General features: G+C 40.7%; 1 protein-coding gene across 6 annotated transcripts in view; it reads right to left on the bottom strand.

Moving 5' to 3' along the window:
- SMOC2 (SPARC related modular calcium binding 2) overlaps nucleotides 1-13,313 on the bottom strand; it is a 137,572-nt gene extending 124,259 nt beyond the window's left edge. For 3 of the 6 annotated variants that reach the window (XM_015887984.3, XM_007427713.4, XM_088151139.1), the window contains exon 1: nucleotides 12,584-13,310. In XM_015887984.3, coding sequence (XP_015743470.1) covers nucleotides 12,584-12,664 — 81 coding nt within the window. In that variant the 5' untranslated portion in view covers nucleotides 12,665-13,310. Of the gene's footprint in view, nucleotides 1-12,583 lie in introns of all 6 variants that reach the window. The other 3 variants (XM_007427715.4, XM_015887983.3, XM_007427712.4) reach the window with 3 other exon arrangements.
- Between the last annotated feature and the right edge of the window lie 2,199 nt (nucleotides 13,314-15,512).

The raw sequence follows: 15,512 nt of genomic DNA, 5'->3' as shown, positions 1-15,512 counted from the left end.
GTATTTGGCATTCAAGGTCACTTGTTACTGATGTATGTTAAAAAACTGCTTAGGTTTTTTAATTAATCAATTTTCATTTTTTAAACATGAAATTTTGTTTTACCATATTTGCATTTTATTGTAAGCTACCTTAACTGGCAATTTTTAGTGAAAGGGTGAGATACAAATTTATTGATGATTCTTGCCCCATAATAAGTATATACTGAATGCACACTACAATTTATCTTCCATTAGTTATCATGGAAGTGTTCGCTTGTATTCCTTTATATTATTTTTCAAAGTAAGAAACATCTTGGAAATTCGTTTTAGTAAAGCCTTGTGGGGAATATTTTATTTTCAAGGCTAGTGCCCTTGGTTGCACCAGGGCCCATTTGTTCTAACAAGGCTGCCGCTAAGATCTGGAGCCACTTAGAGCTTTATTTATGGTCTTGGTTTGAATCACAATTAAAGTAACTTCCAAATGTTTGGGTTTCCAGGCGCCATCCAAATGTGTCCCTAAGATTGGAAGGTTTTGATTGTGTTTTGGTTCTCTCTGTTCAGCTACCTCAGTGGCCCATCTAAACTGATGTGGAAACCATCCAGGGTATCAAAGGCACATAAGGTAAGTGCCAGGGAAAAAGAAATGAAAGAAAAATAAAATGTTTCCCTAAATATGTAACGTCTGCCAGAAGAATTGGTTTAAAACAAAGAGGTGATCTTTCATTCTATTGGCTGCAAAACAGCATTTTCCCTTTTGACTGCAGTTGCCAATTGATATTACCAGAAACAAGGACAAAAAGTAAAAGTCACAAACTGCATGTTGGGGGGTTATTGCTGAAAATATCCATTGCCAGATGCAAACTGTTCACTTATCCAGAGCAACAGAATATTGGCAGGGCAGTCTGAGATCTTTAGGCTTCTAAGGCAAAAAATGTAATTATGCCTCATGGAACAGAAACAACAACAACACATTACAATGATAAAATTTGCCACTTTCAAAGAAACCGCAAATCAAACACTTCCCATAGCCATCTCCTGTTACTAAAGGAACAGGGCAGTGCTACGTATGAGAAACATGAATCAGTGTTATATCATTCCAGGTTCATTATATCTTATCACATCTGTTCGCCGCAGAACAATAGGGTTGGTCCTTTTTTCTTCTTTGAGGCAGAGATCAGGATGTGAGTAATGTGGACACACAGCCATCTCAACAGAAGAAACCTTTGGGACAGTGAAACTTGTTTGTATGCATAAGATCCTAACCGATACAGGAGTTAATAGGAAAGACTTTCAGACACTCTGAGTTTCTCTTCACTTTTCACCCTTCTTTACTTCCTTCTGGTTATCACTTTTCCCCAATACAAACTTCCCCATTGCTCTTTAAAGCTACATTGTATAAGGTTTTAATGTTATAGCCATCACATAAAAACAGTGAATTATCTGCATGCAGAAGTTTTTTGGTGCAGTTCTTTTCATCCCCAGGTTGGGTTAGAAAATAAACTTGTCTGAAACCCTGGAGAGTAGCACTGTAGACAGTACTAGATGGAGCAATTTGTTTACTTATTTTTGTGCCTTACTCCTGGTGACTGCCTGGACTAGTCCCTGCAGTTTTCTTGGCAAGATTTCAGAAGTGGCTTGCCCTTCTCCTTCCTAGGGCTCAGGGAGAGTGACTGGCCCAAACTCACCCAGCTGGCTTTGTGCCTAAGGCAGGACTAGAACTCCCCATCTCCTGGTTTCTAGCCTGTGCCTTAACCACTACCCCAAACTGGGCCATTAGGTGGATCAAAGCTCTTACTAAAGCTATAAGGCAGTCTCCTATGCCCTTACCAGCCTTCTCCACCTTCTCTAGGTATCTTGAACTTCACCTTCCATAATTTTCAGCCAATGTGTACAATGTTGGCTGATAAATTATGGGAGCTGAAGTTAACCTAACTGGAAGATAGCAGGCTAGAGAGGCTGTTCTACAAATTCTGACTGAATGTTAGAAAAACTTTCTAATGTAAGAACGGTTTGATGGTAGAACATAGAAAGGTGGTGAGTTCCCCTTCACTGAATATAGTCAAAGGTGGAGGCTTTGGGGAGGGTAAATAGTCTGTCTGGGATGTTTTAATCTAGATTCCTGCACTGCGCAGGAAGTTGGACTTGATGATCTAAATGGCCCTTTCAAACTCTGATTCTATCATTCTACACAGTGGTATGTGTTTACTCCAAAATAGGTTCACTGAATGTAACAAAGCTTACTCTCACATCACTGAACGTAAAAGATGTAACAAACTTGGGGCCAGGCAACAACAACATATGGAGACAAATGGCCAGTCCAGTGCCTTGATGGTAGTACCAATCTAGTGGCTCAGAAAGTGAAGAATATTCCAAATTTCCAATTATTTCCCTATATGTATTATTTCTAATCTAGTGGCATAAATCTGAGAAAGTAACACATGGTTTAAAGATTGTGAAATTAGCAGGATTAAATACAATACTTTGTTTACCCTGGCCAGGTTAGAGAACTGAATTGGTAATCAAAGATTAACAGGCTTCACAACTTCACACAGGTCATACTGAATTATCTGAAATCTCAATCAATTTATCATCATACCACCTAAAAATGGTGTTCAGCTGACATGGCAAGCTGAAAAACATCAGCTAGTCACCAACCAGTGTTCATTACATGCATGGACATAGAATTTTCAAATTACAGTGATTGCATATAAATAAAATACGACTATCAGTTATTCTCCAGAGTTCTTAATGTTTGCCTTTACAGTACTGCTAATAATACACTTCTGATTATTACATCATCTCTCTCTCTCTTTCAATAATGTGTTGGGATCTAGACTGAATAAGGTCAATCTAATTCCTCCCTATATATACCCAGGATTGTAGACAAGAAAGTACCCCATGCTATAACAAAAAGCATGCCTTAAAATATCTAGCCATTTATGTCAAGAATTAGAGACTGTTGTCTATGACATTTTGAAGTTAACGCCAGAGCATTGAACTGGTTCTTAACTGACTGTTGTGACTTTCTTACTGAATCCATAAATACATATACATGCACACACACAGTACTATATAGAGTAGGGAGAGAAAACGATAATAAAAAGTGTATAGGGAGCTAAAGCACTGAGATTTTCATATATAAAGATTGCTTCCTAGATAAAAACAAAGTTACCTTCAAATCAAGAGCTATTGTAATGACTTACCTGGATATATCTATGCCATTTTCTTGATCACAGAGAAACAGTTTGCCCTTACCTTTTTCCTTTTTGTTTTTTCTTTTTTTTACTTCCAGTCTAGCATACAGCCCAAGTACTAGCCAGACCTGACCCTCCTTAGTCTTCTACATCAGACAAGATCGCCCTAGTGACAGCCTTTTAAAAAAATGTGATAGCTCTGACCCTTACTGGATCTCCCCTATAACCAGTCTTTGTCAAGCTTCTGGTTAACTTATCATGGTTGTACAAGGAAAGTTTTGGAACTGACAGGTTAACGGTACTTGATTCTACTTATTTTAGAAGCGCTGAAAAGTTATTGATTGAAACTCAATGCACACAGTTTGATTTATAGTTGCTTCTACACTGGCAGCTTTAGTCACCGATGAGGTGCCAGGCAATCTGTTAAAAATGTCTTTGCAGTTAGCACATTCACCATGCACAGAAACTAAAATAGGGTTCAGATAAATCTTCCACAAGGGCCTGAATGGTTTCTGACAATATTTTGGGATACTGACAAAATATGATGGTATATACAATTCAAATCACATATCATGCCATTCAGTATTTGCAGATTTGGCTCTCAAAATGCATGGAAATTTGACGTTTAGATGCAGCATTATAAAATCAAAATATAAAATATAAAATGTGTGTGGGAATTTTAAATGCACAAATTATGAATCGTTGGTTGGAGTCAGGCGGCATCAAAATCAAATAAATCTGCATGTGCATATTCCTAATTTACATTTCTGAATGATTTTCAATCTTTTCTGTTTTTCAAGCCAAGCAGCTACACTTCTAAAGATATGTGTGGATTCTCCAGAGTATAAATTGATGATTCCCAAAGGGAAACCTTTAAGCAGTACTTGTATTGTTAAGGAATAACACACCTCACAGCTGTGCATCTGACCTAACATGGAATATGTCTACAGTAATGGATCCATTGGATGTGCACATATACTAAAAGTCTGTGATCCACCAGTTCTTTCAATCATTGTCTGATCTCTGCCAAACTCTGCTTTTCATGATAGGCTTTTTGATGACCTACAGAACCTCTGAGCCAGCTCCACCTCCTTACTCTTTCTGACTGTTTACCTGCCTTTTTCAAGGGGACATGTACTAATAGGAGCAAGGAACAGGAGCACCAGCTGGCATCATTTGCCCCCACCTCTCCTTTGGGAGATGTGGTATGGGATCAGTCATAGAAGCAGAGACAGGCAAACCTGTGACACTGACAGTGAGAGAAAGGAGGTTCCACCATGAAGATAAGATCACAGGTAATATCCTGCCTCCCCACCCCCCAACTAGAGCTCACCTCAATGCATATCCTAGCATTTTCCAGCTGATGCTCTTCAATTTGTTGGACTCAGACTTTGTTGGACCAGAGTTGTTGGACTTTCCATATTTGCTACCATTCATTTCTGGGGAATGGATGTTTAACATATCTGGAGGGCACCAGATTGGGGAGGACTGGCATGTGCAACCAATAGATATGCATAGTTACTTAAATCATAATGGAAAACACAGGCCCATAATTTCTGCAAAACTCAGAACTGCATCTTTGCTATCTCTCTGCAATTCATAGAGATTCTGAATGAAAATCAAGTACACCCAACATTAACCTACAGTCTAATGTACTTCCATTCTCCATACTGAAGCTGAATCAGAACTAAACCAAGTCAATCCCATTTGGGTAAGTATTTATGCTTGATGCTTTTCTTGACTGCTTTTGTGTTGGAAGAGGTGGGAACAAGGATCATAGGTGGCACAGGGCAAATCCTTCAAACGTCATGCATAACAGGTGTTCAGACATGCCCTGACACAAGTAAGATCTTACAGACTGCAGTGAAAAATGTCTTCATGAGGCCATGTTCGGAGGGACAAAAGATTTAGAAGAATGATTCCATGTAGTAATAACTAACACTCCAGAAAACTCCTTCATAGGTGCAATTTGATCTAAGTGAATGCAGACTTCTAATATTGTCAGAAGAATGGCAATTCCCTGAAGTTCCATATTTCCCCAAATACTTGATTAAATGTTAGGGACCTAGCGTATGTTGAAAAAAAGAAATATCAGGATTGATATTAAGGCAGTGGACTTCTGTTTCTTGAAATACTAAGAATCAAGTCACACACTCTAGCTTAGGAAATGTGACTTGGATACTCTACAGTCTGAATCACAGTTGAACATGCTGGATGAACCATCCTGGACCCCAGATGCCTGTCACAGACTCAGTATGGCAATTTAAGTCATATCCCTTATGTGGCAGACAATTGCTAGACTGCCTTAGGTGCCACAGTCGATATGATTCATAACTAGTATATTGACAGTACCAGGGCATGCACGTTTTCAAGTTTAACCTAAAGTTCAACTTTCTTCAGTTATTTGTCAACTATTAGGAATGCATTCATTTGCCTGATGCATTCTATATAGAACCTCTTGGGCAATAGACTTTCAGAGCAAATCACTTTTCTACCTTGCTATCATTTATCAAACAGTGATATGACCTGCATCCTTAGCCAAAATTCATTTCTGTCCCTCCTTGCTGTTTCCCCATCCCCTGGCTGCTATCTCTACTCCAGAAGGAGCTGAATTCCAGCCACAGTTAGGCCGCTGGAAACCTCTCTGAACCCCTTGGAAACAAAGTTGCTAAAGCTGTAAGACAAAGTGTCTGCCAGAGAATAGCTGAAGATCGGTTGCCTGTACGACTTTGTAAGATACGTAGATTTTTTGTTAAAATCAGGAAATGTCATGATGAAGCACAAAAGCATGGCATGGGATATAACTTATGCATATTGTTTACATTTTAAGAAGGAGGAAAAAACCCTCTACATTACTTTCTGGAAGGTACTTTAAGCCACACTTTCAAGTATGTGTACTCCAGGGGATGAAAACTTGTCAATATCCACTTGACTTACTGTGATCTGCACTTGCAGAAATCACAGACTATCATGTTTTCGGAGTTTCTTTAAGGTTCTTTAAGGTTCTACTAAAAGTAGCTTTTAACCCAGAAATCATTTCTAGGAAGCTTTGCAAAGAGAATGGAACCCCTTCTGAAGAATGTCAGGTATGAATGACCCAGCCATTTTCACTCTGAGTTGCACAAAAAATGATCCCTGGGTAACATTTACGGTACAGCAGAAACTCTCATTTACCGAAAGGCTAAGATAAATATGTCCACTTTACGGCTGTCATAAACAGTATGTGTATATAATACAGTTCCTCCTCACAGCACCAACCTTTACCTCTAACCCTTTAAACAGACCTTAAGTTTTAAGGCATCTTGTGAGTTTTAAAGCAGTTATTTAAACCTAGCATTAAAGAAAACATTTTGCCTCTGCAATTAATCCAAGATCACAAAGTCTATGGTAACCCAGTTAGTTGAGAGAGAGTTGACTTGGAAAGGGCATAAAGTGAACCTGAGATATTTTACTATGCAAATTATTTAGCTTTCCAAATAAATGGCTCAGCCACCTTTTAAATGCGTCTTCTCTCCCCACTGTATGGACAGATTGTAACTGAGAAGGCCCATTTTCATGGCTTGAATTCAACTATTTTTATGCATTTGTTTGCGATATCAATGTCCTGTTGTTCTATAAGCTTGATGCAGCTTACAAAATCACATTGAATAAAACAAAGACCAACCATACACTGTATTATTCCCAGCAGGTTCCATTTTCTTGTCAAACAACCTTTGCTAAAAAGTGGTAACTATGAGAGCTCTCCAAAACTGGTCTATCCATAACCTTGGATTTACATCAGTAAAGACTATGCTCTTTGCTAACACAGCTCATTTTGTACAATTAAAGTTTGCTGAGAAGAGTCATAGAATTATAGAGTTAGTAAGCACCTCAAGGATTATCTAGCTCAAGTCCTAGTGAATAAGAGAGACTGAAATTGTATGCATGATAAGTCAATCAAAATGCAGTGATCAATCAGTAATCTAGCAGAGGGAAGAAGTATCCCATTGCACCAGCATACTGCACTGGTTTATTCTGAAGATTAATCACTTTAATTTTTGATTGATTAGACAAAGAGAGCCAATGTTAAGGAGCCATTTGAATTCATGATGTTGAACCATAATTCTGATTATATTTTGCAAGTGGCTCACATATCATGATCTGTTGAAAGAACCAAAAAACACTTAACCACAATGACTAAATTGTAGCATAAAGAAGTTTATATTCCATTTAACATCTCAAAAGAACACCTTTACTGAGATTGGGATAATGCAGTTTTATTTGCATGTAATCAACTTGTTAATTTGAAAAAGGCAAATCAACTAGAAGAGTTCATAGATGGCCAGGTCCTAGTTTCTTTGGGGAAATGGGTTTATTATTCATAAAGTTTTCTTCTTTGCCAAACACATGGCAAATCCCAGACAAAAGTCTTTTCTGCGGGTATAGGTATGAAAAAATTAAAAATATATATATTTTCTCTTCCTTTTTCCTCCATTCCAAATACCAACTTATTCCTGTATAATTTATCAAGGCCATTTTCTTTGCAATAAGCAGATGCTCCACACTAAAACTGAACAGGTTATCCAGCTTTACCACCTAACATCCAGATATTAAACATGCTAGTTGGAAGATATAGAGATAAATACAGATAATTTTATCAGCCCAAATCAATCCACTGCAGGCTGGAGGCCCCTTCTCTAAAGCTTATGGACTGCAGTCTACCATGCTGGTTAGTGTGGTTTGGTAGAGAGACATTTTTGACTCTCCAGTCTAGGATTGAGAAGAACTAACCGGCCAGCTTCCATGCCTAAAGGAAGACTAGAACCTGAATCTCCCCAGTTCTAGTCCAGCAACACAAATACAGCGTTTTGGTATAGGATTGGGATCAGGATATATACCAGCAAACTGACAAAACTGCTGTTTTCGATTCTCTTGACTGTGCCACTGTTTTCAGATCAATCCTTACTAGTGCTTTGCTTTGAAACAACCAAGCTTCAACTATCATATTCCTTTCTCTGTAGGAAAAAAAAAATCAATGTTTGTCTTTACAGGCAAGGTGAATGTAACTGTCTACCTTGTACGTGTCACCAAGTGAGGGCAATCTAATCTGCTAAATACCACCCAGGATAGTTTGCCAGCTGGCAAGGTTGGCATAACTGCAACATTAGGAGAAAATATGTCTTTACTTGCTAAACTGTATAACCAGATGTGTATAATATAGGGAACAATAGAAGAGAATATCTGTAACTCAGGGTTGAACTGTGGAGTCCTTGGTGCTTTCTGAGCTTGGCTGTCTGCTTGCAGATATTTCATTACCCAACTAGGTAACATCATCAGTACCCTGATGATGTTACCTAGTTGGGTAATGAAATGTCTGCAAGCAGACAACCAAGCTCAGAAAGCACCAAGGACTCCACAATATAGGGATCCCTAGAGGCTGTTTCAACCTTTCCTATCACTTCTGTCCAAAAGTATAGATGGGTATATAAATGTCAATTCACATGCAACTTACATGGCTGCCTTTTTGAAATCAGCTCAGCATTGTCCTCTTGGGGACCAATTATCTTCCTCCTCCTCCCAGCCTAAGCTATATGGCCAGTCGTAACATTCAGACAGCACCTCCATGGCTGCTTTCAAGTCATGTCCTAAGGCTAAAATCTTGTGCGCAGATGTATTCAATTAATTCCCATTGAAATCCACTGGATTAGAAGCAATGTATAACCCAGGCTTGTTGTATATCCACTGTGCTTTACACTTGGCTGCTGCTTTTACTTCTGTGTAGATTAACGTATGCAAGGATTTGCCAGAAGTAAATGCAGCCTTCATCCAGTGAAGGCATCAGCAACCAGCAACCTACCAGGTGTTGATAGACTGCATCTCCTATCTTCTCATTATTAGATATGCTGACCAAGGCTGATGAGAGATGGAGATCAGGAATATCTGTTGCCCATTCCTTCTCCAAGGAAACAAGATAATGCAAGTTTTCAGAGTACGGAAGTATCATGAAAATGCAGTATTGCAAAGGCACTCAGGGTAGAGTGGGGGGACTTTAACTGGTCATTCTTTGGTCAGATGGAATTGTATACTACAGGTAGTCCTTGACTTATGACCATTTGTTTAGCGACTGTTCGAAGTTATGACAGCGCTGAAAAAAGTGACTTATGACTGGTCCTCACACTTATGACCATTGCAGTGTCCCTGCAGTCACTTGATCAAAATTTGGGTGCTTGACAACCAGCATTTATTTACAATGGTTGCAGTGTCCCAGGGTCTTGTGATCGCCATTTGTGACCTTTCTAGCTAGCTTCCAACAAGCAAAATCAATGGGGGAAGCTGATTTGCTTAACAAACACGGTGATTTGCTTAACCACTGTGGCAAAAAAGGTCATAAAATTGGGAGCTTAGCAACTGAAGTTCCAGTCCCAGTTGTGGTCATAAGCTGAGGATTACCTGCATTGTTATTATTGCTATATATTGCTATATTGTTATATGCTATCAAATAAAAGGCTGTTTGGTATGAGAAATCAGAGAAACTTCTTCTACTTACTTGTTTGCCCAGTTCATGTTTTGAAACCTACCACTACATTATATCTCATAATCCAGTGTGCAGTCTGTATTACGATTTAACAGATAAATGAGATCAGGTAGATAACTTGGGATTTTAAAAAAAAAAAGTCTTTTTTTTCTTTTTTTTACAAAGAGAGAGAGGAAACTGGAATGTACAAGAGTGATAAACTGTGATAACCAGCATTTATAAAATCATATATAGGATGTGATTTCATGTCAACTTACATCCAGGGAATGTATGGGCATTACTCTTAAAGTATTCTCATGAAATTGATAGAGTATACAACAAGAATTAGTTCTGTTTTCTTATGGTGATGACTAGTAAGTAATTACATTTAGAGTATGGTTTTTTTAATGTGGAGCAATAGCTTGTTTGCAAGTCTGTTTGCATTTATTCTTACTGAGACTGTACTTTAGTAAAATTCATATGCAATATCTTAGCAACATGGCTGATGCTGAGAACTGGAATCTTGGAATAAGGCAAGTTTTTGAAAGGGGAGAGTTCAATATCAAAATGGCTCCTTTTCCAAAAAGCTGGTGTCCTTCTGAGTTGAGCATGAAATGAGGCTCAGAGGTCAATCCGTGATCATAAGTTACCCTTCTGTACATCATATCTGGCCAGAAATGGAGCTAAGAGTGCGAAGGGGAAAATACCCACACAAAACACACGTATTTACTCTTCCTTTCCCCAGCATAAAGCTTTGAGAAAGGAAGATCTTCTGATTCACGACAGAGGGCTGTGGAGTGGGGATGGGAAGTTAGGAAGGAGAGTTGAATGAATTTTCTCAGCCAATACTGGAGAAGGGGAAATCCTCCTGGACCTTCATGCTGTTTTCTGCATTGGACATATTTTGTAGAATAACCAGTATTTATTTATTTATTTATTTTATTTATTTATTTATTTATTTATTTAATTTATCTAGCCACCCATCTCACACAAAGTGACTCTGGGCGGTGTACATCAGTTAGTGGGTGGTTAAATGTTTCATGAATAAATTAATGTTAAATCAAATATTTGGACTTGAACAGTCCAATTAACTTGGGAGTCAAGCTGGAGATAGGACATCCACTGCTCTCTGAGCCAAGAGTATGCTGTGTATCTGAAAGGCTATCCAGACTATCATCTTACAAGATAACTATCATCTTACAAAATATAAATTCCACAACTGTGAGTTTTCCCAGGATAGTGATGATTGGTCTTTTTAAAAAAACTAGCCTACAGATCTTGGCAACACAGCAGCTGCCTGGATAAAGTACTTTAAAAGAAATAGTTCACAAATCAGAATAATCAGGGTACTCCTAAGCATACCTGCTTAGAGGGGAGAGGTACTAAAATTACTAAGAATGACTGGGATTTCTGTCCACACTTTCAGTGAATCCTCAGTGCATGAATGGGAAATGAATATCCATTCCAATTGCTGAAGCAAGTTCAAATACCTGGTGAGTTGATATTTCAGGAAATATAGTAGTCAGCTGCTGCTATGTTAAACATATTGGAAGTGAGTGAAAGAAAGTTAGCCATCTAGAGTCATTCATTCATTAGACTTAATGCTTAAAAGCTCTACTGATTTCAAAAGAGCATAGATAAGTACAGCCAGGTTCCTTTGGATCATGCCCAGTGATTATAAGTCAGCAGTGCTGAAGCTGGATCTTAATCAAGCCTATTCTGCACCAGTTTGCTTCCTACTCAGTTCCCTTTAATAGAGTTAATCAGGGAGCATCTACATAGAAAGTGAAAGTGAGTCCCATTCACTGGAGTGAACTCTATCTCCAAGCAGCATAATTTCAAGTGGGGGGCCTCCTTTGGAATAAATTGCCCTAAAATATTTGAAGATTTAATTGTGTCCCAACTCAATGCATTTCGGATCAGTGTTTCAGACTCTTAAATCTGTGGTTCACTCCATCCCTTTTTCAAAAGGCAGCTGGTTTTCAGCAGGGAGCCTAATTCCCCCGACGGTTTTCAGCAAGCTGAAAGCTGCCAAACCCAAACCACTTAACCACTTTCCTTGCATTTACACTTACTTAGTCCAAGCACTTTCAGCGGAACCATACTGGATTAAATAAATCCTAAATACAGCATTGACGTGTCCATAATCTGAATACAAACTAAATAAACTGCATTGCTCTCAATTACTTTACAATGCCTCAGGGAGAATTCCCAAGACACAGATGTTTACTTAACATTAGTTAATCTTATTAATGCTCCTTCAAACTCTCCTTATGCTCCAAACAGAACTGATGTAAATATCAATGCCCATTAAGCATGGGGAAATCAATACCAAGTAATTTCCCCTTGGTTGTGGGAAGATAGTTATGCAAAATTCGCAGAGACTACCAACTAACTTCAAACAAGCATGTCTGTGCACACACCATTTCTTAAGAAGGATGCCAGTTTTAAGATTTCTGCTAGTAAAATGTATCCTATCAAACAAACGTTACCTATCCTGTGGGTATTGGGGGGAGAATAGGGGTCTAAAAGCCATGATTGCCGATTTTACATTTTAAAGGGGGGGCTGGATGTAGCATTAAGGACTGGAGCCCTGTTTTTGCTTTTAAAACAAGCCGACCACCTCGAGGGAGGATTTCAGCCAACACGTGAGAGGGACGCGTGGAAGAAGCGGGGTGAAAACGCCGAATTCTGGCACCTCCAGACTTTGGGCACCGAGACCAGCGCAGTCGCAGCTTCCCGGCTGCAGGGCACGCTCCCGCTTGGCCAAAGGGGCTCAGCGGGCATCCTCGTGGGAGGGAAGCCTGTGCCCAGCGTGGGCGAAGGGCGGAGGGAAGGTTTTGCTGCCCCGGCGCGGTGACGAGGGGGAAGGAGCAGGAAGCAGCCGGAGGTTCACCAGCCAGCCTGGCTGCCTTACCGTGAGCGCTGAAAACTTCTGAGCCGGCGCCAGGAGCGCCAGCTCCGGCAGCAGCAGCCACAGCGGGAGCAGCAGCAGCATCCTCGGTCCGGCCTTCAGCTCCAAGCGGGGAGCTCTCCTTGCACCGCCCTGGCCCTCGCCGGCTTTCCCTTTCCAGCCCTGCCTCGGCGCGCCCCTCCTAGGCTTTGCCAAGGCGACGGGCTGCGGGGGACAAGTCTCGACGCCGCTCTTCTGCTCCCCGCCGGCGGTTCGCGCTTCGGTCTCTCTGGAGCTGCTCCCTCGCTCCGGCCGCTGCTCTGCGACTCCTCGCCTTTCGGGGAAGCCGCAGCTGGCTCCGCTGTGACTGGCTCTCTAGCGGCGAAGGCCGAGCGGGGTTCCCCTCCCACGGCGTGCTCGAGCTGTCATCTGATGTTCGTCCCGGGAGCCAGATCAGGGAGCTTCCCAGCCCTCTCGGCCTTTCGCTTTCCTCCTGTGTATCCTTGCGGGCAGCAGCGCAACTCTGAACTCGGCAGGACTGGGAATGATTCGAAGGAGGTGTCGGAGAGATGGATAGGTGCAGAAGCCCCAGACGCACACCCCTTCCCTCTCTCTTTCTCTCTCTCTCTCTCTCAGTCCAGCCTCCACTTTCTCCGCCCAGACCTGCAGCTCCTGACGTGATTAATAGATTCACCCCAACCACGTCCTAGGGCGCCCGCTGACGCATCTCCTCCGTCGACCCCGCTTGAATTTCCAAACCGCTTTTTATTTATCGGCCGCCTAACACGAGAGACAGAGAGAAAATGAGAAGCCCGACCGAACTGCGGTCGCCCTTCCTCGGCGCTGGCCTGCTTGCAACCGTTGGCAAGAAGGCAACCTGCGCAAACAGGGACCCTAAACTTCGTCCTGTTTGTGACTGCGCTGCAGGTTGGATTGGGCAGGGGGCACCCGGGGCACTTTTCCTGGGTGCTGTTGCCGTCCAGCTGTGGCGACCTTTGGGAAGGTTGCGCACCAACTCTGGTCTCTAAGAATAAGTGAGGAGATTTAGTGCATGTGTGCCTGATGCAGGAGGTTGACCCCCTCCCTTCATACTCAGCATTGCTGGAATATTTCAGGCATGGTTATGCTGGCATAAAACTGAAGCCTTTTAACAGTGTTAAGAAAAAAAGAATGAGCTGCTGCCATGATCTTATGGTTGAGTTTACCACAAGGGATGGGAAGATTTGTAGCTACAGGATGCCCCCACCCCCACCCCGTGCTACGAGATTATTTGTTGAATCTATCTTCATAAGAAGGAAATCATGATGTTCCAAAGCTATTGCTCTATAGATCACTTTGGCATCTCTGCACCCCTTCCTCCTAAAAGGGACATGTATGAGAAAGGGAGGGGAGTCAAGCCAGCTCCTGAATTTCAAATGGAGAGTTATGTGATAGACCTGCATAATCATCTTTCATTCTGATATTTCAGTGTTCACATTGCAGCGTGTTTTATCTTTTTCCTGGATATTAGAAGAGAATTGTGAACCATACCAGGTTTATTCTGATAATGTAATCTTGGATGGGAAAATGGTGTCACCGATAAACAGAAAGCCAAAGAGATGGGTTTTCAGAAGAGAGGTTAGTAACTTCCATCCCTCTGTGTGTGTGTGTGTGTGTCTTAACTTAAAAAGCCATAAACAAAAATTCTGATCACCTGTCCATCTCCAGCAGCCCACTGGGGTTGCTCTCTCACTGGGAGAGAGATAAAGAGGTTTTAAAGAAAGGAGGGTATTTCAGAAAAACAAACAGCAGGTTTCCACCCACTGATTGCTGCCCTAGTCCCACCTATTGAAGACATCAGGTCCTACCTGTCACTAACATCTGGCCAATGGAAAAAAAAAATGTGTGTGAATGCCTTTGATTTAAAAACAATATCTTTACTCCTGGTTACATATGGAATAGAGAATGACTAGAATGAGGAGCTGTGCTCATAAATAAGACCTCAAGGTTATTCTATTATCTTGTCAATTGGTTAATATCCATCCTCAGGCTGATGTTCATTTTCTGTGACCTCATGCAATCAGAATAACAGTGGGATTATATGCTCCTTCTTTTATGCATATACGTGCATAACTACATCAGAAAACTAGCTTACATTGTGGAAATCCTTTTCAACAGAAGTCCATGCCTCTTCTAGTCATTGTCTTTTATGAAACAGGAAACTAGCAAACCTCTGTCTGTCTGTCTATTTATCTATCTCTTTGCAAGTGCTACCCTCCTGTCCTCAGAAGCTGATGGAGAAGATCAAGCAGAAAGCAGAAATGTAACACTTTGGGAGCATCTTCTCATGGCAGTTGGTCAAAAAGGGCAGGCCTAAGAAAAAGGCACATCTTGAAACCATCATATTTATGCATTATTTCTTAGGGAGAATGATTATTTCATAGATATTAAGTCCAGATTCAGCCTTCAGTCTTAATACACTCTTCATCTTGGTTCTCCAGACAAGACATCTGAATATATAGAATTGAATATCTTGCAAAGTTTTGAAATTATGTCAGAAAATTAGAGGCAGTTGGATATCAGGTGGGAGTGGGGAACTCAGTCTTTATAAAGCAATTGTCTTGATCTAATATATTCTACAGGGAAAATATACCTAACATAATACTGTATATAATGGTTGGCATGCTAGTTTCAAAGATTTTACTGGCATCCTTGAAATTAAAGCATCCTATTGTTTTATTTTTATGTATTCCTGAAAGGGAATACTGTGATGGGTATTCATGTATCCTGGCAGGAGGGAGGGGGTGGGTATTTCTTTATGTCTTCCTTTTTCTGATTGTTTTTATATGTGTGTGTGTACACAGCACTGTATGGAAACCCAAAAAAGTCTTGATTAATTTCATCCTGCAGACTGTCATCCAGTGAATGATCTTTTAAGCTGCAGCTGCAGTATCCTCAAAAGGAATAAACTGAA

This window comes from Python bivittatus, unplaced genomic scaffold (assembly GCF_059951505.1).
Source record: "Python bivittatus isolate LINGU-HERP-01145 unplaced genomic scaffold, Pbiv_v1 ctg000020_np1212, whole genome shotgun sequence".
Lineage (NCBI taxonomy): Eukaryota > Metazoa > Chordata > Lepidosauria > Squamata > Pythonidae > Python > Python bivittatus.
The sequence above is the reverse complement of the archived record's forward strand: the minus strand, read 5'-3'. Positions and strand labels throughout refer to the sequence as shown.